Below are 26050 nucleotides of genomic sequence, written 5' to 3'. Positions count from 1 at the left end.
ATCTTTCTTGTCTTTACCTTAATGTCATAATAGCATCTAAATCCCAGGATTGTTATGAGAATTAAATGAGTCAATATTTGTAAAGCTCATACTGAGCTTATCATCCATAGGCTCATAGGTCTGGAGCTGGAAAAAATTTCAGATGCCATTTAATCCAATCTGTTCATTTTTCACATGGGGAAACTGAGGCCCAAGAAAGTTCAATAATTTGGCGAAGGTATTATAGGTAATATCAAAGGTGAGATTTGAACCCACACCTTATGGCTGCAGAGATAGTGTTCTTTCCACTGAACATTTGTAATTTCTACCAGACGTTCTGGAAGTGGGGGATACTGCCCCTTAGGGGCAGTGGACTGATCCAGGGGGACAGTAGTAGCCTTGGGTACAACTGGGGGCCATTGAATATAAATAAGGGGACATTGGAAGCACAAGGAAAGAAGAGAATATAAGAAAAGCTTGAAAAACTGTACAAGTTTCATCTGTTGTGTAACAGAGTTAAAGTAGTGATTATATTATATCTGAAATAAGCACTCAAAATGCAAGTTATAATCAATCAATGTTCAAGTGTGCTGACAGGTCTTAACAAGCAGGTGTTGGCAAGCGAGAATGCTGCATGTTGCCAGGAAGTCCAGTATGCATTGGCAGTAATATTTGTGTAATGACTTTTTACAATATGATACTATATGGTTACATGATGCAGTATTACATTATCAAAAATTCAATGCAGGAAAAAGACTTCAATTTATAATAAATTATTAAATTTGAGATGAGTCATTTTTAAAGAATTATATATATATATATATATATATATATATATATATATACGTATATGTGTGTGTGTGTGTGTGTGTGTGTATGTATATATGATTAAAATTAAAAAAAAACATTGAAGGGTTAAAGAAAGTAGATTTCCAGAGGGGGGGCACTGAGTATTTTTTTTAAAAGAAGGTGGTAGGGCAAATAACTTTGGGAACCTCTGAGGTCTTCAATTAAAAGCCAAAGAAGACAGAGCATCCAAGAACAAGACCAATCTTTCTATTGTGCCTTGTACAGGAGAAGTCTTACTAGGCTTCCATCTCATGGGTAGAATTAAGGTTATTTCACACAAGGTAAGATGAGGCCACAGGTGAGATATGTATATATGCATAGCTTACTGGAGGAGAGGGATACAAGTGTAGGGAGAATTGCAGTGGGGTGTCATGGGCAACAATGCCCCTTCCTTGGTCCTGCTCAGTGATTGAACTGTCAGGGATCAAAGACATTTGGGGGCATTCAATTGGAAGATGCAATTACTGTCCCTACCATTAATTATAGGTTTGGAAAGACAGAAGCTAGGATAGCACTAACTTGAGTTTCTATGAGGCCTTAAGGTTTTAAATGTGCTTCCCTTTTATGACCCTTGCAAAGAATGTAGATGGTACAAGTGTTATATCTCCATTTTGTAGATTAGGAAACTGAGGCATTAAAAGGTTATGTGATTTGCTTACGGTTACATGATCAGAGGCAGGATTTGAACCAAGTCTCCTAGGTGCAAGGTCTATTCATTAAGTATGAGCTGAAAGGCCGGATGGTGTAGCAAGAACACCAATTTTTGTGGCATGAGACCTTGGTTCAAATGCTTATCATTCTACTTGCAACTGGTTATGATTTCAGGCAACTCACCTTAGCTGTCTGGTTACAGTTCTCTGATCTATGAAGTAAAGGGGTTATATTCCATGATCTCTGCAGTCCCTACAAGTTCTAGATCTATGAACCTATGACGTGATGATTCCATCAAAAGTCTTATAGGGTCAGACAATCCCCCACCCCCTTCACCAGCACTGCTCTGAGATAGAAAAATGCAAATTCAACACAAAGCAAACACAAGATAAGCTAGTGACAAAGGCAGCTCAAACACTCAGTCATCTACCCTTGCTCTTAAAACTAGAGAGCTGGCCCTTCTTTCCAGAAATCTTCTTCAATCTTAGTATAAAACACTTGGCCAACTCTAGTTCTGTCCCCAGTGGAGTGGAGAAGCCAGAATCAGAAAGGTTTCCTGACTCGATACACATTTGAGGGAAATCCACCATTGAAATGCACTGTCATTTATCTTCTCACTAAAGGCATATCACAGAGGAGTGGTCAGTTCCCTACTCTCTTTAATGGGATAGTCAATTCTCTTAGGCCTTAGCACTGATTAGATCAATGGAAACCTTGAAAGGCCAGATTAATGTGCTTTAAGTTGCCTATTCCATACTAAGCTGAGAATATAAAGGAGAAGAGGTATCATTTTTGTCAGTATTTTATCAGAGACCTGATGATTCTTTTTCCAAAGTTGATAGCAATAAAGGGGTTTTACATAAATACTTTAACTCTCTTTGATTTGTCAGAGAACATGGTTAGAGAAGACATACTCCCTTTTGAGATGAGATCAGTACCCTGAGAAATTCTACCTGGATGGGTTATTGAGAATTTAGAAGTCATCTAGTCCTTCCTCTTATTTAACAGATAAGAAAACTGAGGCCCAGGAAGCAAGAGGGGCATGCCAGAAGGCACATATCTAATAAGTGTCAGAGCTTTGATTCAAACTCACATCCTAAAGAGAAAAAGGAATGCAGTGGCTAGAGAGCACTGGACTTAGATCTGTGTTCAAATACTGTCCCAGACACTAGCTGTGTGAGCCTAGGTGAATTATGGCCCCTCTCTGGGCCTCAGTTTCCTATACTGTGAAATGAAAGTCTCGGACTTGATGTTTTCTGAAGCCCCTTACAGCCCTAGTGATATTACCCTATGGCCTAGTGACACTGAATTCAATATTCCTCCCACTGCACAAGTTTCCTAAGAACATCATTCAACTCATTGCTTCTACTGATGCAATTTCCTGATAACAAAGCAGGGACAGAGGAGACCAAGGTTTGTGATCCTTCTCTTTACTGTAAAATTTCATTCAATGCAATGAGTCTTTTTAAAGGAAAAAATAATATATGCAACTCACTGGTTGCTGGGGATACAAAGAAGAAAATGACTAATCATCCTTTTCAAGGAATTTGCACTCCACCATAAGGTTGCAATGTATACATAAGGAAAGAGAAACAACTTAATTGAAGAGGAAGAACACAGTAAAATTTGATAGGAGTAGGGGCAACTTTTAGTAGGATGGGGCTCTTTATCCTAGTCAGGGAGCAAGCTGAGCCTTTCTCCAAGCATTACCACCTCTCTCCCTCTCAGCAGAGGATCTCCTCTCCTTCACTCTACTAAGAGGTCATCCATCCCCAATGGGTGTCTAGATGTTCTCTTCAGAGGAGGGACCTTCTACTCCAATGAAACAACCAAATAACATGTAGTAAGTACCTCATTCTGCCGAGCACTGTGCTAGGCACGATAGTGCACACAAAAACAGAAATGAAACATTCTATTATTCTTATTTATACCTATTTTTCTATCCTCTCCATCTATTATGTCCTATTTCCTCTTGGAACTTGGCCTTTCAATAACCCTCCAAATAGTCCAAATTTCAGTTGCTCCCTATCAATGGCCTCTTTTCTTACTGCCTGAAAATCTTTTCACACACACCCCCAACTTAAAAAAAAAATGATATTTGACCCCAAAACTATCATTCTACAACACTATTCCCTTTCACAATCACACATCAAAAGACACAATCAAAAAAACCATTAATTATTTCCACTTCATCTCCACCCCTTCTTCCTCCAATTCCTGGAGTATGGCTTTGAATATCACCCCTCAATGAAACAGCTTTCTCAAAGGTTGGGACCAAAGAATCACTAGAATGAATGGCTTTCTCTTAGTTTTGTTCTATTTCCTCACCTTTCTCAGATTTTGACCTGATCAATATTTCCCCTCCTCTTAGATATTTTCTGCTCCCTGGGTTTTTATTACATTGTTCTCTCTTGGTTGTCTAGTTACCTTTATGACCAGTCCTGGATCTTTTTTTGAAGAATAGTGTTCCATTTTCATTCTCTAAATGTGAATACATGTCTCAGTGAACACCTGTATCTCTCTTTCTCCCTGTCTCTGTATCTGTCTTTGTCTCTCGCTTGATGACATACTCTTCTAAGTATTCAATATCTCTGTGCATATATACACACATACATAGATTCATAATACAGATATATGTGCACATGTATATCTGCATGTATACATATACATGCACATATATATATATATGTACATACATAGGCATGTATGTGTATCCAGCCCTAGTTACTCTCCTGGGTTCCTATCCCACATCACTAATTGCCTGCTGAACATTTTCAATGGAAGCTTAAAATCAATGCTTCTAAAGTACAACTTGTTATGTTAACCACTAGCTTCAACTCTTCTGTAGACTTCCCTATTTCTGTTGAGGGTACCACAGTCCCTCTGGTCACTGAGACTTTTAACCTCAATACCATCCTCAACTCACCCCGTGTATCCAATAAATCCAATTATTCTACCTGGAGAAGAAATCTTTCATCTGTTCCTTTCACAGAGCCATCACCATAGTACTAGACAATTTCTAAGCCAAACTGTCATTGTAGCCCTGTGATTGGACTCCTGGACTCCTGTAGCTTCCAATTCTAGTCCATCCTCAGAATATCCACCTAAATAACCTTCCAAAATCACTTCTGACTATGGTAGCCCCTGCTTCAAGAACTTTGAGTTATTCTCTCTTGTCTTCAGGACAAAATAACTCCCTAGTTTCTGATCTAGAGTCCATTCTGAATTTGTCTCTAGCCTGTTTACAATTTGCAATGCCTTATTCACCATCTCACAATCGATGTTCCTACCAAATCAATCCATTTGCTACTCCCTGAACTTTGCATCCCTCTGCACAAGCTACCTCCCATGCTAGTCACTTAACCCCCCTACACTCAAGTTTCTTAACTTGTAAAAAAAAAAATAATAAGGGAGGTAAAGTTGGATATGGTGATTCCTAGAGACCCTTTCAGGTCTAAATCTCAGCCTACAAGGCTTTCCTTCCTCACTTCCGTTATTTAGAAACCCTAGCTTCCTTAGCCTATGGACCATCTCCAGCATGAATATTCGCTTATTACTCAAGGTAGCATTTTTTCCTTCTTCAAATTCCCAAGTATATGTTTCTCTATGTATTTGATAAACAAGTGTAATGGATGTTACTGAAGGCTAGAGACTATTTTGTATTTTGTCTTTATGTTGACATGACCTAGTACAATGCCTGACACATGGCAGTTCTTAATAAACTCTCACGAGATAAGCTTTGATTGGATTAGCTGCCATACTTCAACTCTCTTAGGGCAATGGATATAAATGCAGAAATATAAAAGATAAAATTATTGGCACAATGGAATTTATGGATAGACATTGGGAGAAAGAGTTCTAGCCTACATACATAAGCAAAGTGCGCAGAACATAAAAGAGAGAAGAGTTGAAGCTTGATGATAGGACAATAGAGAAATTGGAGAAGGAAAAAAACAAGAAAGAGAGAGAGTTAAATATAAGATGTAGAGAAAGATGTGCAGGTAGAGACTGAGATAAAGAAAGAGAAAGAGATGGACATAGAGATAGAAAAATAAAAATAAGTGTGATAGTCATAGCGAAAATTATAGAGATATAAACAAAGTGGATATTTTACCATAATATAGAAAGGAAAGCAGAGACCAAAGGGAAAGGATCATTAATAAAGACTTACTTAGTATAGGACATTTCTCTTTTCTTATTATAAAGCAAGCTATCTTGAGAGGACTGAACAACCTTTCCCCCAAGGAAATGAATCACAGCATGGAATAAAATGTCTTCTGTCACTTACTGATCCAATTAAAGGTCTCATATTTTATAATCAATCTTGGGATTATAAAAATTAAAGGTAACTAATGAAAGTATAGGACCACGAAGTAATAGTGCTTTTCACCTTCATCTCCTTAGCAATAGATACCATTAAAGATTCTGAAATTTCCATTCAACAAAGTAGAATCATTAGGACAATGGGATCTACCTGCCTAAATGACAGTCTACTCTAATGGTTAGGAGGGCAAGCCCTGGGCTTGTGAAGAATTCAGGTCAAGTCCTTCCTCTGACATATATTATCTCTGTAATAATGCGTAAGTCATTTATCTCTGCAGCGTCATGATACACCTGAGGCTATAAATGGCATTCTGATAGTCAATTGACATTGGTGGCAGGAGTTTCTACACAAGAGTTTTCCTAGGCCAATAAAATCACAGGTTTGTTTCTGCTAACAATAATTATTATGATGAGCAATTTTCCTTCTCCTATACCATGAATTTGCTACTTAGACAATAAGATTAAGACAAGTTTTAGATTGGTAATTTCTCAAGTATAGATAGCTCCTGTATAAGGAAACTCTCTCTATCAATACAGATTGGCATCCTTACTGAAAACTATGATCTTAAAGAGTTGACTAGAGCCCCCAAAGGTTGTGCCCAGGGCAACACAGATAGCATATACTGGAGGGAACACTCGAAGCTGGGATTTATTAGCTCTGAGGCTGGCTCTCCAGCCCCCATACTGTGCTCCCTCTTGGCATAGCTAACAGTCTCAATTCAGCCCCTAATGAACCATGGAATTGTCTTGCGTATTCATTTTCTAAATTAAGAATAGAGTATGACATTGTCATAAGGCATCCTGTAAGAATCTGGATCCAGTTATCCTATAGATTAAGTCATATTCCCCATACATGCAGTCTCTGTCTAGTATTCTCTAAGGGTTGCCAAGGGCTTTGCTCTGAAGAACCCTGAAAGGTAGATGTTATCAATTCCACTTTACAGACAATGGCTCTGAAGTTCTGAGAAATTAAAAGGCTTACCAAGGGTCATAAGGATAATAAGTAAATAGGGAAAGACTTGAACCCAGGGCTACTGACTTTTCATTTTCTATACCTTCTGATTTCCACAATGTTTCTCTCTGTGGCACAAAAAAAGCCAGTGAACTAGAAAAATGTACAGATGGGAAGAAAGAAAGAAAGAAAGATAGAGAGAGAGAGAGAGAGAGAGAGAGAGAGAGAGAAGAGGAGAGAAATAAGAAACAAAAATAAAAGAAATGTGAATAAGCCCATTAGTCTTTTTTTTCTCTGATTAAGCTCAGTTTAATTAATTGTTAGGTCTTACAAGTAGAAATATTCTAATTACGGGAAATAAACAGCTTCTAAAACTTTCTTATGACCTGAATTCATTCTTATTTGGCTTGTAATGACTATGATGATTTTTCTAATAATTTTACAATAGCCTTAATCAACTTTTTAATTGCCTAAATTGGAAAAATACTAACGTGATACTTTCATACGTACAAAACAATCCAAAATATAATCAACCCCTTAGAAATTTATGTTAACACACATTACATTTGCTCCCTGTCTACTAGGTGCTTCTCTGCTACCCACAAATATGTCCACGTCTCTGCTATCCTTTAAGAAAAGCCCTCACTTGATCCCTTCATCCCTGATAGCTATTGTCCTATATCTCTTTAATGGCTATTTTCAATTATTGCCTCTAATTCCTCTTTTTTCTCATTATCTTAACTTTTTGAAGTCTTCCTTCTTACATCATCACTCAACTAAAACTGCTCTCCCGAAAGTCACTAGTGGCATCTTACTTGCTAAATCTAATGGCCTTTTCTCGACCCTCATCCTTCTCAACCTTTCTGCAGCCTTTGACACTGTTGATTCTCCTCTTCTCCCTAGGCTTTCTTCTCACTTTCCTCTCCTGGTTCTCTTCCTTTCTGATAACTCATAACTCTCTTTTGCTGTATCATCATCAGCATGATGCCTAAAAACTGGGGTTGTCCCTGTGCTCTCTATCCTGGGCATTCTTCTTTTCTCCATCTAATACTGTTTCTCTTGGTGATCTCATCAGCTCCCAAGGTTTCCATTATCATTTTTATGCAGGATATTAAGAGCTACTTGTCCAATTCTAACCTCTCTCTGGACGTCAAGTCTCCTATCTCCAGTGTCCTGTAGATACTTTAAACTCAGCATATCCAAAAGTGAACTCATAATCTAACCCTCAACAAGCCCTTTCCCTTTACCTATCTTTCTTGTTACTGTTGAGGGCACCACCATCCTAATAATCAGCCAGGCTCACAACTTGGGTGTCGTGCTTAACTCTTCCCTCTCTCTCACTCCACGTAGCCAATCTGTTGCTATGACCTGTCATGTCAACTCTCATAACATGACTCCTCTGATCCTTCAACCTCCCTGGTATAGACTCTTATCACCCCACACCTGGATTATTGAAATAGCCTGCTGTTAAGTCTCCCTGCCTCATCTCTCCCTATTCTAATATATCCTACATTCAGCTATCAGATTTATCTTCTTAAAACATATCTGACCATTTCACCCTGCCCACCATTCAGTAAATCCCAGTGGCTCCATATTACTTCCTAGATCCTAAAACCTTTTCTTTGGCTTTTAAAGCCCTTCACAATCTTGTCTCTCCCTATCTTTTCAGTCTTCTTACACCTTACTCCTCTCCACATACTCTACATTTCAGTGACCCGGGCTTCCTTGTTGATGGGCATCCTCTCAATTTCCAAATCTTTGCTACCAAAAAAAGAAAGAGCTGCTGTAAATATTTTTGTTCACAGAGGTCCTTTCTGTTTTCTCTGATCCCTTTGGAATGCAGACCTAATAGAGTTATTGTTGGGTTAAAGGGTATGCATGCACAGTTTTATGTCCCTTTGGTCATAATTCCAAATTGTTTTCCGGAATGGTTGGACCAGTTCACAGCTTCAGCATTGCATCAGCGTACCTATTTCCCCACATCCCCTCCAACATTTGTCATTTCCCTTTTCTATCATATTAGTTAACCTGATGACTGTCAGGTGGTATCTCAGAGTCATTTAAATTCGTGTGTCTTTAATCAATGGAGATTTAGAGATTTTTTTATATGACTTAATAGCTTTGATTTATTCTTCTGAACAACTACCTATTCATATCCTACAACCGTTTATCAACTGGTAAGTGAGTAGAAGTTCTGAATTTTAAGAATGTCCTTCACCTCGAATAATGAAAATACCTTTTTTATTAACAACTGTAAAGGTGTTTGTTCATGTCACCGTATCACACCCCCAGCTATACACACATGTGCCATACATATGCACATGCACACACTGAGACAACAGTTTTCTTGAGTTTTAGAACAAATCGCAAGAAATGCTATCCATGTTGACATCACAGTGCAGACTATAGCAAACAAGAAAGTATTTAATTGTGAAGAAAATTAATTCTTGTAGGTATTATTTACACCAAACGTGAATGTCCTCAGGAGACAACATGACATCATGGCAACGGTGTTGGATTTGGAGTCAGAAAGAATTGGTTCAAACCCTAGCTGTGTGATCTTGGACAAGTAACTTCATCTCTCTAGGCCTCAGTGTTAACATGTACAAAATGGATGAGTTGAACTATATGACTTTGAATATCCCTTGAGGCTCCAAATCTATTAGATTGCTCTTTTCTCTCAGTGAATGAACTGTTTCTATAATGATAGCAATATTTTATTGGTTAATTTTTTTATAAAGTAATCTCATTTTAGATGCCTCTGTGCTTAGCACACAGTAGGTGTGTAATACTTTTGAATTAATTTGATAAATCAAATTTCTCACATAATGAAAAAAATATGCTTAATATGCCTCAGAGATGCAGCTAAGCACAGTGGAAGGAGAACTGAACCTGAAATCTGCAGGCCCTGGGTTCAATACCTCTTTAGACACCTGCTTGCTCTGTGACTCTGGGAGTAGCACTTAAACTCTCTAAGCCTCAGTTTCCTTACCTCTACAAAGATGTGAACAACAGCACTTCTTCAGAGGATCAAAGAGACGCTGTGTATGTAAGGTAGTTTATGCATCTTAAAGTTACTTTATCAGCATAAGCTTTTAATATTGTTATTGTTATTATTCTTACCACAATTATAGAAGCTTACAATTCTATTAGCTCTTTCTTTGTAACAACTCTGTTGTTGTAGGAAGTACAAGTAATATTATCCCCATTTTTCAGATGAGCAATTTGAGACTTAGAAATCCATAGTTACATAAATAATCAGTAAATGAAAGGAGCAGCCCTTAAATTTAGACTCTAAGCCTAGTGCTTTTGCTACTACATCATCCTAGACTGGTTTTTTAGGTGTGAACAAGAATAGTAAAAATTGCTAGGCAAATTCCAAGTCAAAGAACCCTGGAGCAAGTACAGTCATTCATTCCCTTTGCTACCCTGAGCAAGTCACTTAAGGTCTCTGGGTCTTAGTTTCCTTCTCTGTAAAATGAAGAGGTTGGACTTGGTGAGCTCTTAGGACCAGTTCTAAATCAGTGAGCCTATGAAACATTCAATCTCCGATTTGGAAGAAAAATTGGGGGCTATCAACTCCATCTCTATGTGAAAAACTAGATTACTTAAAAAATATTTAAATGTAAATATCTTTTTAAAATTAAATATTTAAAAATATTTAATAACTTGTAAAACTCATGGACAGTCATGGATATATATTTAAGGGCTAATGTTGAATTTTTTGGTGTAATATTTTCTCTGATATTTCTATCTATGCATTCTGGATATCTTACAAATAATGATTTATTCATATTTTAAATCCTCAGATGAAGACTATATAAGGGAAAGAGAATTATAGAGAAGCTGAGTGCCTTGCCTTGGGCCATGGGTCCACCCAGAAAGAGAACTAATGTCTAAATCAATTGAATTCCCTGAACTTTTATTAAAATCCACATTTTATCCATCTTGCCTGTTTAAGCATAGAGCTTAGCCATTTCTTACAAAGATATCACTGAGACCTTTACCACAGGGAAACATACTTCTAGATGTTAAAAAAAAATCGCATCCTCAAAGTGAAAATGCTAAATGCCATTTTGACATAAACTATAAATTAATATTGAAATGAATTGTCTTTCTTCCCCGTGAAACTCATTTTTAATGTATTCTCATCATATCTGTGTTAATATCAAGAAACTGTCATGTCTTTTCTTCTTATAAAACTTGAAATTACATCAGACGACTATATTTGCTTAGGTGGACAAATGTCTTAATCAGGCATAGAATGTACCCTTTTTGAGGGCAGAGAACCTTTTATCTTTGTACACACAGTGTCTAACATATTGTATGTATGGCATATAGTAGGTACTTCATATACGCATGTTTAACTGAATTCAACAGAAAGTTGGAATTCAGATCATGGCTCTAGAGCTAGAAGAGAATTTAGAGGTTATCTAATCCAATTCCCTCATTTTGCAAATAAGTAAACTGAGGCACAGAGAGACCCAGGGACTTGCATATACCTAACAAACAGGACACATATAACAAATCTTCAATTTTAATGTGGGGCTTCTACTCCAAGTTTAGTGTGTTTCCACTGCACTTCTCTTTTCAATACTGAACTTGAAATGGGTGTGATGGAAGCCATTCTACCAACAATAATATAGGGCAATACAATAAGGAAATAAACATGTTCCAAATTCTCTGAATATTTTAAAAATAGAGACAGTGTTAAAATGAGAAAAAAATGACCTGGAGTATAAACACAGTGTGAATCACTTCTGACCTTTCATCATATTACAACAAAAGAGGATTATATCCATTTTTTACAGATGCCCTTAATATATAAGAAATTTGGAAGGCTTTTTAAAAACCTGGCTTTCCTGGATTTTTCTGAAGATTTTCTGTTCTTCTGTAAGATAATTTCCATCAATATACCAGAAAACACTAGCTTTGTGACTGTATTGAAGTCACTTGACCTCTTAGTACCCTCAGATAACTAAGGCTGTAAATTGCAGAAGAGTCACCAATCTGCATAAGTGCGAGAAGTTTCTAGACAGAGAGTTCCTCATATTAATAAAATTGCGAATTTGGATCCTTTTTTTAAAAGGACATTCAACTTTTCTGCATTTTGACCCTTTGAAGGTTAATTGATCAAACTGGGAGTTATTTGAGAGGCAGTGAAAGGTGCAATGGGTTTGGAAAAAAGTATCAGGGTTCACATTCAACCTTCTCCAGTTAACTAATCAGCGAGCTTGCTAAGTTGTTTGAACTCACTTGGCTGTTTCCTCTTCTCTAAAATGAGAGAGCTGGTCCAGAAGACTTCAAAGGTCAATTATAGCTGAACACCTATAACCAATATTTTTTCAGGGTACTCCTTACATTCATGAAATGAGGTAAAATGGAGAATGTTCCAAGTTTGCAATCAGAGAAACTTGCTTTACATTTTTGTCCTGTCATTAATTACCTGAGTAACCCTTGGGCAAGACTGCCTCTGTGGGCTTCACTCAATTCTTCACCTTGGAATACTACTGTGCTATAAGAAATGATGAGGTCAATGATCTTAGAAAAAACATGGAAAGACTTGCGTGAAATAATGAAGAGTGAAATGACCAGAACTAAGATAACATTGAATGCAGTAACAGCAATTTTGTTTTAAGAATGACCTTAAGTGAGTAAGTCATTTTGACTATTATAAATATCCAAATTAAGTATAAAGGGCATGTTAAAAAATGCTATCTGTATCCATAAAAAGAAGTGATAAATAGAAGTATGTATATGTGTGTGTATATATATATATATATGTATATATATGTATATGTATATGTATGTATGTGTGTATATATATACATATATACACACATGTATATATATGTATATATATGTATATATATGTATATATATGTATATATATGTATATACATATATATATGTATATATATACACAAATGTGTGTGTGTGTGTATGTCTATTTGTGTCTAATGGTAGCCATCTCCAGGTCAAGGATAAGGAGGGGAAAAAAGAAAAAAAAAGAAATTTACATGAAAATTTTATTATATATCTAAAAGGAATAGCAAGTTGTATATAATAGATTTGCAGTTTCATGCTCAATCACCTCTTTTTATTATGCTATCATGGAAATTCTTGTCTTACTCCATAATTTAAAAATTAAATAAATAAAAACATTATTCCAAAAAGGCGTCCAAAAGTTTTACCAACCTTCCTAAGCGGTCCATGGTACCAAAGGGTCAAGCACCCCTGCTCTAGGGAATATTTGTGAGGTGGACAAGAATGGTGGAAAATGAGAAGACCTGAAAGGAATACAACCAGTGATTAATCAAACTGGACCACTTGTCATTCATAAGTACACAGCATTTTATTCTCTGTACACAATGTTTTGTTTCCCATCTCCATAACTTTTCATAAAGCTATGACTGAAATGTCTTTTAAAGTCCTTCATAAGTTGGCCTTAACCAATGTTCAAACTTTATTATATATTACTCCCCTTCCAGCAATCTATAGTTTAGTCAAAAATGACTATCTAGCTTTTCCTTACACTTGACTGTCCATCTCCCATCTCTGAGCCTTTACGTAGGCTGTCCCTCATGCATGAAATGCATAACTCTCACCTCCAATTCTTGAAATCCCGTGTTAGCTATAAAAATCTGCTTAAGCATTGTCTTCTATGTGAAATATTGCTTGCTTCCCTAGTTGCTTCCCCCCTTTACCAACCTTCCCCCACCCCCAAAATTTAACTTGTATTTAATTTTTATTTATTTATTTATGTTGTGTCTTGTCTTCGAGAAGAGGATACAAACTCATTGAGGAAATGCATTATTTGATATCATCTCTGTATCCTCAGCACCATGGATAGTCCCTGGACCATAAAAGGCACTTTATAAATGTTTATTAATCAACCGATTGATTGATTGGAACACCAAGCTTTATTCAAGGAACATAAATCATTCTGCTCATCAGTTGCCATACAATGAAAATGAAGTTTGGGTTTTCTATCAAGTTGCCTTTGCCACTCTTGTGAATGAGAGCAGTCAGAAGACTTGAGTTTAATATTATACCCACACTAGTTATGGGACTGTAGATTCCTAAGCTTCAGGTTGCTCATTTATAAAATGGAGAGAAATATGCCTGGACTGAGGATCAGCTCTAGTGCTGTCTTCTGTATGAGCAAGGCCTTACCTCATATCCTACAGTTGCTACTGACCTCTACCACCAAAATTACTATGGGTTTATGCATCTATTACATCTATTCATCTGTGTACTAGTTAGCCCTTCCTCTCCTATCCCCCCAAAAGTGTAAACTCCACAAGGATCAAGTCATTTTTGCCTTTTTCTTTGTATACTAGTACCTGTCAAGTTGCCATTTGTTAAATGTTTATTGAATGAATGGAATCACAGATCTATTACAGGAAAACTGAATACTGTTTTCTTTATTCATCTTTAAATTCAATTCAACATACATTTATAAATTGTTTACTGTATGTCATGCAATACTCTAGGTTCCAGGAACAAAGACAAAAATAAGTGAATCCCTGCCCTTCAGAAGCTTACATTCTATGAGGATGAAAGAGGAGGATATGTATACACACAGTCTACACAAAACAAGTGCAAAGTGATTTTCTAGGGAAATAAGAAAAACAAAACTTCTAATACGAGCTGGCATTTGAGTTTATCTTTGAAGTGACTGTGAACAACATTCTAAGCAGAAAAGAAGTGGGCAGGTTTTAGAGATTTGGTGCTCCGCGTTTGCTCATGTGGGCCAGAACACTCACAAACATCAAGATAGGCTTGATAAACATGATGAGGAAATTCAAAAACTACCAAGGGAAAAACAAGAACTCCACAGAGTTTGCCAGCAGGACATATCATCATCTCTAAGAAAGCAGCATTAACTCTATCAGAAGTAAGGCAAAGTGAAGCTTAGAGAGATACAGGACTCTTAACTCAGTAAGAAGGCATATGAGATGCAGTTTTATACTGATAGTAACAATCCAAAGTTCTTCTATGATGCCCTTGAGGCTATTTATGGGTAAAAAACTTTGGAGCACCTCAGCTATTCAGTGCTGATGGAGCCACCCTGATGAGTGGCAAAGATGTGATCCTGGAGGGATGGGCTGAACACTTCCATCATGTTCTCAACAGAGAGTCTTTAATCAATGCTGAAGCCATTGACTGTTTACTTCAGGTTGAAATCAATCCCTCTCTAGCTAAACTTCCAACTAAAGAAGAGGTTTTGCATGCCATTAGGCTCCTCTTACATGGCAAAACACCTGGTGCTTATTCCATTCAGAGATCTAGAAGGCAGGAGGTCAATACAAAAGCTGACTGAAATCTTCCATTTTGTATGACAAGAGGTTATCCCCCAGGAGATCAAGAATGCCTTCACTGTCCAAATCTATAAAGATAAAGAAAATAGGTTGCACTGTAACAACCATGGTGGTGGTGGGGGGGCCTCTCTTAATTACTGGTGTCAACATTCTTGCCAGAATCCCCATTAATAAGCTGATCTATACTAGAAGAGGTCCACTGTGGCTTCAGAAAAGTCCAATAAAAACTCAAGATGTTGCTTGCTGCCCAATAATTCCAGGAGAGCTGCCAGGAGCAGAACAGAGATCTGTACACAATGTTTGGAAATCTATATAAGGCCTTCAATGCTGTCAGTCATGAGGGTTTATGGGAGATCATGGCAAAATGTGGTTGCCCAGAGAAGCTCATTATTATGCTCCATTTTCATGATGACATGCTTGCATGGATTCTGGACACTGCTCTTGTGCTTTCCTAATTACCAGTGAAGCGAAGTAGGGTTGTGTGCATGCTCATACACTTTTTAACATGTTTTCAATGATATTGTCCTCACCTTCAATGAGGATGAAAACGAAACCAAGGACAGTAAGTTATTTAACTTGAAAAGGCTGCAAGGCAAGACTAAAGTGGATGGAGAGTTGGTGCATGATTTATTTTGTTCAAAAACGGTGGTGCACTCAGTGCAACCTCTGAGGGTGAAACACAACAGAATATGTATTGATTCTCTGCCATTTCTGCTGATTTGGACAATTAACATCAAAAAAAAAAGTTCTCCACCAGCCAGAATTGCACCATCCATACAAGGAACCATCGATTACAGAAAGTGGAGAACATTTGAATGCTGTGGATTTCAATTCCTTTGGCAGTATACTTTCTAGTTCTGTACACATAGATAATAAGATTGATGCACACGTTGCCGGAGCTAGCTCAGTATTTCAGAAGCTCCCAAAGAAAGTGTGGGGGAGAAGTGTTAGGCTGCCTACCAAAATAAGGACTACAGAGCTACAAAGCTGTTATGCTAAGCTCGTTGTTGCACGCCTATGAAACCTGGACAGTCTCCCAGCAACATTCCAGGAAATTGAATTGATTCCATTGAAATTGTCTTGGTAGATTCTGAAGGTCACCTGGCAAGATAAAGTACCTGACACTGAGGTCCTCTCTCCTGCTGAACTTCCAAGCATTCAAACTCTATTGCAGAGAGGGCAACTGTGATGGGCTGATGACTTTGTCCAAAATGTACATTTGCCTAAAAGACTATTTAACAGAGAACTCACACAAGGCAAGTACTCACACAGCGGTCAGAAGATGCAATACAAGGATGCTATTAAAGTTTCTCTGAAGAACTTCAGGATTGATTGTGAGTCATAGGAGACTTTGGCACAGAATCATCCAGCATGGTACCCCCATCAAAGCTGTTGTGCTCTATGAGGAAAGTAGAATGGCAGAAGCTCAAGAAAAATATGAGAGGAATGCAAATTTAGAGATATCTCCATCCCAAATGTTCAAATGCACTATTTGTGTCTGACCTGTAGTAGAACCTTGTGAGCTAGTATTGGTCTGATCAGCCGCAGTTAGACACACTGTACTTTGACCGTGGCATTGTGATTTTTTTTGTCATTCTTTTAGAATACTAGGGACAAAAATGACATGAATTAGGACAATAAAGGACTGAGGTGAGGAGAAAGTGCATTCCAGTCAGGAAGAACAGTCTGCTAAAAGCTATTGAGGAGAGAGACAAAATGTTGTGTACAAGGAACAGCAAGTAAGATAGTTTGAGTAGATCAACATCTTTTTGAATGGGGGCAGTCATAATGGGTGGTCTGGAAAGAGAAGTTACAGCCAGATAGTCAAGGGTTTTACAAATTGCAAACAAAAGATCTTATATTTTATTTTAGGGGTGATAGGGAGTAAAGGAAGCTCCAGAGCAATAGTGACATAGTAAGACTTGTGTAATTAGAGATATCAATATGGTGGCTATGTGGGGAATAACCTGGAGGCAGGGAGGCCATGTAGGAGACTATTACAGTAATCTGAGAGGGGAAAAGGGCCTGAATTAAGGAGGACAATGACCATGAGAGTAAAGAGAAAGAAAAGTATGGAAGCTGTGTTGTGAAAATTTAATAAGGCCTGGCAGCTGAGTGGATGAACACTTTCACGACCCAGTAGGTATCAGGAAAGGACAGAAATAATTAGAAAACTTCTGGTGGCCTTCAAAGGTTATTTGATACTAATTACCCCACTAATATTTTTGCTTCCATTTTAGTCTTTTAGGCAATGTAGGGAAAATATAGATTTCTGCTGTTAAAAATTAATAAGTTCACCTACTCACCTGCAATACAAAGGCCATTATTTAATCATTTCCTCTTAATGTTGCTCACCAAAGAGAGAGTTCCGGAAAAGTCACTCTGCTAGGTAAATCTTATAAGAGGGTAAGTGGTTGCCTGGGTCTAAGATTTCATTTAGAAATATAATTATCGCAACTTGAATTGATTGTCTTCAAAGTCTCTGCCATTAACTCTTTTGGAGTAACTTTGGTGAACAGTTTGGTACCTTCCCTTTTCACTGCCCGACAAGTATACTGCACCATAAGAAGCTTATTCCACAGTCTGTGAAATCCATTCTTCTTGCGTGACCTTTATCAGATATTAATGACTACTGCCAAGAGTGCTGGAGCAGAGTTGGATTATGATGAAGTCGAACCTGGATGCAAAACAGTGCTCTTTTAGAAAACTTGATTTGTTCACAACTTGGATGTCAGCCTTATCACTTCAGGAATTTCTTCTTCATTGTCTTTCCTTACCTGGATACAATCTATAGCCTTTGATTTACTTTACTAAAAGCTGGTGAATGATAACTATTTTAATACTCCAATTGATCTGAGAGAGGTAGTGTGCTGTAGTTGATAAGGTACTCAATCTACAGTCAGAAAGATGTGGATTCAAATTCCACTTCTCATACTAACTACATGATCTTGAATAAGTCATTTAACTTTTCTGAGCCTAAGTTTCTGTATCTGCAAAAGTTAAGAATTTTGACTCAATGCCCTCTGATTTTCCTCTCAGCTCTAAATCCATGATCATCTGACCTTATTTATGGAGCTTTCTCATAATTTCATCACTGAGGGGAGGTAGGAAAGATTAAAAATCCTGCCTTGGTGGGAGTCAGTCAACACAGATTGGGACTTCCATCTGGATATCTTAAACCTTGAACCATGATCAAACTGACTTTTAGTTTGCATTAGAACTTTCATTGAAGTCTTCCTTTGAGATTTTGTGGTGGGCTAGAGGTGACTCTGATTACTTAAGTCTAGGTCAATGGAGAAGAAGCTCTAGCAGATCCAGAGAGGCCAAAAAGACTTTCATTATGTTTCCCAGGCTGTGCTCTGAGGACTAGATTAAGTAATATACAAATTTTCATCACTTGGAGGTGATGTATTCTTTGCTGACCATAATTACTCACAAAGTTAGACAACTAAGGCATGGTGGATTTAAACAAGTCATTAGAGGGAGTGCACACAAAGCCAAGATCACTGATCCTTGAAAAAAGTGTTGATATAGTAATGAGTGGATTCCTCCTTACTTAAACACTTGATTTTTTAAGCCTGTTCTCTCATAACCTGAGAAAACAAAGTCCAGAATATAAAATCAATGATAGATTTTCTCTGTCCCTTTATTTCAATGTTTGACAGATCTGTGACCTCATAGTTTTGGGCAATTTCTCTAAGGATACAGCATATAGCCATCCTATGGCTGCCCATCCATTCAAACCTTTTTCTAGACCCTCCAAAAAGCCCACCACAGGGCCTCCACTCAATATGCTGAAGCCTTCCTCTAGGGTAGGAGATATTCACCTGGGATCCATGAACTTTTTTTTTTTTAACACGTTGTTAATTGTTTTTAATACAATTGGTTTCCCTGGCAATCCTACAAATTTTTCAATGAACTTCAGCACATTATTTCAAAAAGGGGACCAAAGATTTTGCCAGACTGACCGTTGAAAGGGTTGTCCATGATACACACTAAAAAAGCAAGTTCTGTTCTAGGCCTGTTGTCAAGGCATAGACAGTGGTGGAACACATGTGGTGGTCATCAGTTTTCCTTTATTCTTGTCATGTGACTGGCCCATTTTCTTTCCTTGTCCTACATACTCCCGATGACATCCTTGACTCCATCTCTCCTGTGCATGTGTTGGTCAGTAATGGATTATAGCTTGCATGTCCATGTGCTTTGATATTTCTCTCTGATGACCTTTAACTTTCACTGTTCAAGATCTCAGTATTCCATGACTTTCAGACGTTCAGCATCATGACCTAATCTCACAAAAGGACCAAGCTACCATTATCCCTTCTCTGATCATTTGCATGTAGATTATAACTTGAGATTCTACTATTCTAAGTCATATTTCCCCCATTAATAGCTTTTCATTTCAAATTCATAAAGTGCATATTATATTGCTAACTATATGATGTTATGCTAATGTGGTGTACTTGGCAATATTAATGATAACTGGCATTTATATACCATTGTGAATTTTTCAAAGCCCTTTATACACAATATCTCATTTGAATCTCAAACTAACCCTATAATGTTGGCACTATATGTATGAATGTCACTATTTTATAAATGAAGAAACCAAGGTAAAGAAAGGTGACACGATTTAGCATAGGACATACAATAAGAGTCAGAGGTAAAAGAACATAAGGTGATATAGCATAAGCTATTTGAGGGGATTCTTGTCTTTGTATCCCTGGTGCTTAGGCCAATGCCTGGCACATGATAAGGGCTTAATAAAATGAAAGGTTTAATAAAAGTGAGGTGGCGAAGTATGAATGACATTGGGCATGGAGTCAGGAAGAACTGTATTGAAATCCTGCCTTAGACACTTATTAGCTGAATGAACCTGGGCAAGTCACTTACCATCTGTCTGCCTCAGTTTCCTCATTTATAAAATGAGGATAATTATTGTGTTTACCTCCCAGCATTGTTGTTGGGGGGGGCGGGAAGGTGATAGTATTTGTAACACCCTTTGCCAACCTTAAAACACTTAAGAAATGCTAACTATGATTAATTTTGAGCCAAATCCAAAGATAAAAATGTTGTAAAGTGAATCAAAATTCCTTTTTTAAAATGACGTGATTAAGTAGTGATGGCAACAAGAGCACGGAGCTATGAAATAGATGCCAGATTCCTGGGTTGAACTATGGGAATTAGGGGTTCAAGTTCATTTCCCACTATTTCCTCATGTATAAAATGAGAAAGTTGAACTAGCCAGAAGGGACTTTAGAGGACATAGCCTTATAGATTTGGAGTTCAAAAAAATATTAAAGGTCATCTAGTCCGAACCCTTCATTTTACCATTGAATAAATTGAGGAAGTGTTTGCTCAAGATATCAGAGGTTGTAAGTGGCAAATTAGAACCCAAGTGTGTAATTGTAGACCTAATTTATCCCACCATACTACCCTGAGCATTCGAGCTTCCCTAGCTGTAGTCCTCTGCAGGTCTAGAAAATCTTCTTGCACCTACACTATCCCGCAAGTACTTTAGAATCAAAGTTACATTAAAAGTGATATAGATCCAGATGCCAAAACCAGACAAAGATGGCCATTTATCAGTCTTGCTTCATGGATTTTAAATGAGATTCAGAACCTCCATCTCAAAGTCCTTACCTTAAGAGTTATATCTGCAAATTTAAAACAGAACTGCTTAGAATTCATAGGCAAAAGTAAGCCTTCCATTTTTAATTGTGCATGACTCTAGTATGTGCGACTGGTAGGCGAATGAATTTTTATTTGTAAATTTATGTTCTCTGATGGCAGAATGAAAAGGCACTGTGAAAAATTATGAAGAGAAAAGTTCATGTTTCTGTATAAAAATGACTCATGTTAGGTCCCAGTATTTGTTTACAAGGTGCCATCATTTCAGAAGGCTCATGCTAAATAAAGCCACTGGCCTGATTTTAATTGAAAAATAAGTAAATCCGGTGAAGTAAAAGCAGCAATTTTGGTGTCCTAAAAAAATGAATAAATAATGAGATATGGACAAGGAAAAAGTCATTGGAAATGGAGGACCTGGGTTCAAATGTAAATTGTGGACAAGTGATTTCTCCCTCAATATCCTCTGGAAAATGAAAAAAAAAATTAATCTAGATGACCTCTGTTCCAGTTCTGAACCTAAGATCTATGACATTGTCTTTTCTCCTCTCTGAATCTCAGTTTTCCCTTCTGTACAATGAGAAGATCAGATTAGATGCCTTCCATGTTCTAGTCCAACTCCAAGTCATATATGGCACTGGGTAAATCCCACGCCCTCTCTGAACCTCAGTCTCTTCATCTGTAAAGTGAAAGGATTTGACCAGTTGACCTCTACAGCCCTTTTCACTTGGAAATCTATGATTCATGATTTGGGGCAAGTCACTTTTCCTCTGTCATCTTCATTCTCATCTTCTGAGGGTTAACCTACATGGCCTCTAAGTTCCCTACCAAGTCTGGCATTGTGGGAAGTTATGTTACTTATTGAAAACTAAAGTGAATCAGCCCAAAACATCCAAACAAATGTAACTTAATAAGTCATTGACTTTAGCTGCTCTAGTAAATAGCTTCAGTCTTTATGCTTTGATTACATATATTCTCTGGGATTTCATCTGGACCATTATGGATGATTTCGGGTAAGCTATCTGTAACCATTAGAAGCACAAAAATTGCAGGCAATTTCTGAACAAGTATAGAGAGGACTTCATGTTTGGTCATTAGAATTTTGGAAAAATCTTGAATAGTTAAAATCTGAATTTAAATGCATTTTATTTATCATTTCACGCATCGTTGAATTTTAAAAAGAATAATGAGAGTATTCTGTCTCCTTTGGTGCTAATAATATGAGCTGGTGATTTGGGGCAGGACCGTATAAATGTCTGCAACATCTTCCTGGGCTCCCATGGCTTAAATGTTTCTTCCAAATAAAATTCAGAGGACAAGTGTGGGATATCTGTTCCTACTAAGCATGATGTTCTCCTGGGAAAGGCAGGGCGGGGCAGTGGACAGAGCATTGGCCTTGGAATCTGCAGAGACCCAATTTCTAATATCATCTCCAAAACTTAAATAACTGTTTTAACCATGCTGAGCCTCAGTCCCCTCTCTAAAAAATATGAATCATAGTATCCTAAATTTATACCCACAAAGGATATTTCAGACTATCTCAACTTTAAATGTTAATTTTGTTATCACAAGAACTCCCTGGACCAGTGCTGCTCATGACCTACCCTACCCTCTAAGCTTAGCAAGATGCTTGAGCATCATAGAGATAAAGTGACTTGGCCACAATTTCACATCTAATTAAGCATCACAGTTAAGGCTCAGGCCTAGTCTTCCTCACTTCAGGCCCAGCAGCACTCTTTCTACAACCCCATGGGACCTCCACTCTCAGGATTACTTTGAACAAATGACTTATGGAAGAAGGAAGCTGGCCTGAAGCTAATACACATGAAAGTTATTTAAAAATATATATGCATATATATACACACACACACACACACACATACATACATATGTGTATATATATGTAACATTACCATTTTTAAATTAATTCAATTTTTTTTCATTTTAAATTGTTTCTCCTTCCAGTCTCCCTCTCCCCCACCCATTGAGAAAACAAGAAAAATAAAGCCTATTAAAAATATGGAGAGCTGATTCAAACAAATTCCTGCATTGGCCATATCCCTCCCCACTCAGTATCCTAGGGATGGGGATGGGCCATCCAAGAAGGTACCTTCAGTCCATATGGGGAATGGTTGGATGAATCAAAGACGTTCACCCCATAGAAGACTTGGGAGGACCATGATAGCTTTCTTCATGTATTTGAATGTTTTTTAAATGAAAGAGGAAACAGACATATTGTACTTGGTTCCAGAAGGTAGTTCTAGAGTCAATAGGTGGAAGTTACAAAGAGACAGATTTAGGATCAATGTAAGGAGAAACTTTTTAACAATTAGTGCTAAGCAAAGCTAAAACAGGGCTTCTTGTCAGCGAGGGGAGTAGTGAGATATCTCTTCATGAAAGTCTTCAAAGAAACTGTGACGTGACCAATTTTGGAAGGTGTTGCAGGGTGATTTTCAGTCAGGTATGTTTAGGATTTGTCTCTGAGGAACCTTCCAGGTTCACACACACACACACACACACACACACACACACACACACATCACAACCCAGGTCTCATCCACAGAAACCAATGGAATGTGGAACAACCAATGTGGATCTTTTGTTTCTATACAAGAGTCAATCAGAACCAGTTGGTCAGAGAAGACAGTGAAAATAACGGAATCGGCCCTCCAACTCATTGATTTAATCACCATGCAGACAATCAAGAAAATATAGCTATTTTCTAGGCATTAATCTGCAACACTAAAGAGAGTTTCTTTTCCCTATGCCAACAAAATCATAGGTCCAATCTAAAAATAACTAGGTACATAATTAAGTCAGTAGATAGATAGATAGGTACAAAATCAGATTCAGAAAAACAAGCAGACGATGGAAAAGATGTTGGAATAGGAATCATAAGAACTGTTTTAGGTTCCAACTACATCATTTCACAGCTATACCATCTGAAATGACTTAACATGTCTCAGCCTTGGTTCATCCATATAATGGGGTAGGGGGCAAGACAATAATCTTGCACTTCCTACTCATGAGGTTGTTGTGATATGCCCTTCACACATTGTAAAGCACTAAAAGAAAGAAATGACTCTCAACAAAACATTAAAAGATACTCAGAGTAGTTCAGTTAGGGGACACACAGGCAGGCAATATGCTTTAGTGTTAACTTTAATATATACTTAAAAACAAATTATTCCATAACAGAGTTTCGTGGGGTCACATCCAACCCTCTTTTTTTTCTATTCTTCATTTAAGGAAATTTTTATGTTTGTTGATGTTTGTCAAGTTCCTAACGAAGACAATTTAAATTTACAAAATCACAAAATTGAGAACTGTTACCTGGAAGATGCAAAGGTAGTGTGGCTTTCATTCAATAGGTATAATCATATAACCACTTACACAACATTGTAAGGTATCTCAGAGGTCCCCTGGTCCAAACTTATACTTTACAAAGATGGAAACTGAGGCACAGAGAATCAACTGAAAGCAAGCCTTTAGCAATAGGCACAGCTCACTGACTGGTACAGGCGAGTCATTTAAGCTTATTGAATTGAATCACCTGCCTAGCACAGGTATGTAAGTGAGAGATTCCAAATTCAAACTCAGTCTTTCTGACTCCTAACATGGTACACTACTCACTGCACCACTAAATATAAATATAAATACTATTTTTCTTCATATTCAGTTTCTCTTCTGCTTTTCTTTGTAGGCAACTGATAAAGACACCGGTAATTATAGTTCCATGGCATACAGACTTATCATACCTCCAATTAAAGAGGGAAAGGAAGGATTTGTGGTGGAGACATACACAGGTCTTATAAAGACTGCCATGCTGTTCAAAAACATGAGAAGGTCCTACTTCAAGTTCCAGGTCGTTGCAACAGATGATTATGGGAAAGGACTTAGTGGCAAAGCTGATGTCCTGGTAAGTGGAAAGGATGTTGGAGAAATTATGGTGGGGAAATGGTTTGGGAGAGAGGGGAGTGGATATGGCAGTGAAGGTGAGAAGGCTATACCATGGAAAAAATAGCATTGGAAACATCTCAGTTTAAAGAAGAGACCAAAAATGTCTCAGAAATTCTTTAGAATCCCTAAATGTGATTCTGCCTTCAATCATGAGCGTCATTAACATGGACTGAAGAACCTGAGAAGCTCTGCTTGGGATGATTTCAATAACACAAGCTAGTTTGTTATTTTCTTTTTATATGATTTTGTCCTTTTTGGGGGAAGTTGTCTTTTTTTTTTAATTTCCTTTCAAGGGTAAGATCATGTTTTAATATTTAATTTAATAATGAGTTAAAATGAAAGTGGATTTCCCTGTAGTTGGCCAGCAAAAATTAAAACAATGGAAATCACTCTATATTTCATCCAACCAATGGATCTGTCATCTCACCGACGGCTGTGTTGCTTCCAAGAACTAAGATCCACCATCCACTCATGGTGCTGAGCCAAAATGGTGGAAACCATCCTTGCTTTCTCTGAGTGCCTTGTTAATTATCAGTAAATTGAAGTTCAAAGGTAGAGAAATAGGTAATAGGATGGGCTGTGAATAGCAGGAAATTCATATTGGCTCAACTATAGAAAGCGTGAAGGGAAGTAATGCATAAGCCTGGGCAGGTTACATGAGAGAGACTGCGAAGTACTTAAAAACTAGAAAGAAGGGAATTTAATAATGTTGAGAATATTGATGCAGCACATTTTTGATCCATAAGGCAAAGAAAATACAATCAGATTAAAATGTTATTTCAAAATGAAATTATAATAATATTTTTGAATCAATTAGCATGCCTGGTCACTTAGCCCAAAACAGGTCAGAGTTAGTTTGTATATCTGTAAAATGGGAATAATAATAGCAGCTATTTCTCATTGTTGCTGAGGATAAAATGGGATATGTTTCAAGCACTTTGAAAACATCCAAACATTGTATAAATGCTAATTATTTTCCCTTTTTTACATTAATACATGTTTATGGAATAAAACAAGCAATTCCACAACTAATATTAAAACTGCATAAATGCTAGGTATTTTTTTTTTGCTGTTATAAATGAGGAAAGTGGGTCTCAAAAAGTTTATATGACTTGCTCATCATCAAAACAGGTACTCAGTATCATTGGCAGGGTTTCAATACAGATCCTCTGAATCCAAAGGTATTGCTCATTCTTCTGTACCACACTGTCTCCCTAGTTCTTTTTTTCTTGATAACAGGGGCAGCTTGGTGTAGTCTTTAGGGCTGAACTTGAGTCAGGAAGACCTGGGTTCAAATCATATCTGTGACACTTACAGGCTATAGAACCATAGGTAAGTCACTTAGCTTCTCTGAGATTTGATTTCCTTAAGCATCAAACAGTTA

The 26050-nt window shown here is 37.4% G+C and overlaps 1 protein-coding gene across 2 annotated transcripts in view; it reads left to right on the top strand.

Annotated features, from left to right (window-relative positions):
- PCDH15 (protocadherin related 15) overlaps positions 1-26050 on the top strand; it is a 1495046-nt gene that overhangs the window by 1404893 nt on the left and 64103 nt on the right. For both annotated transcript variants that reach the window (XM_020978669.2, XM_078150714.1), the window contains one exon: positions 24410-24625. In XM_020978669.2, coding sequence (XP_020834328.1) covers positions 24410-24625 — 216 coding nt within the window. The remainder of the gene's footprint in view (positions 1-24409; positions 24626-26050) is intronic.

The sequence above is a fragment of the Phascolarctos cinereus genome, unplaced genomic scaffold, assembly GCF_003287225.1.
Source record: "Phascolarctos cinereus isolate Bilbo 61053 unplaced genomic scaffold, phaCin_HiC Scaffold_3;HRSCAF=262, whole genome shotgun sequence".
NCBI classification, from domain to species: Eukaryota; Metazoa; Chordata; class Mammalia; order Diprotodontia; family Phascolarctidae; genus Phascolarctos; species Phascolarctos cinereus.
Note: the sequence above shows the minus strand (reverse complement) of the source record. Positions and strands in the feature narration are given on the sequence as shown.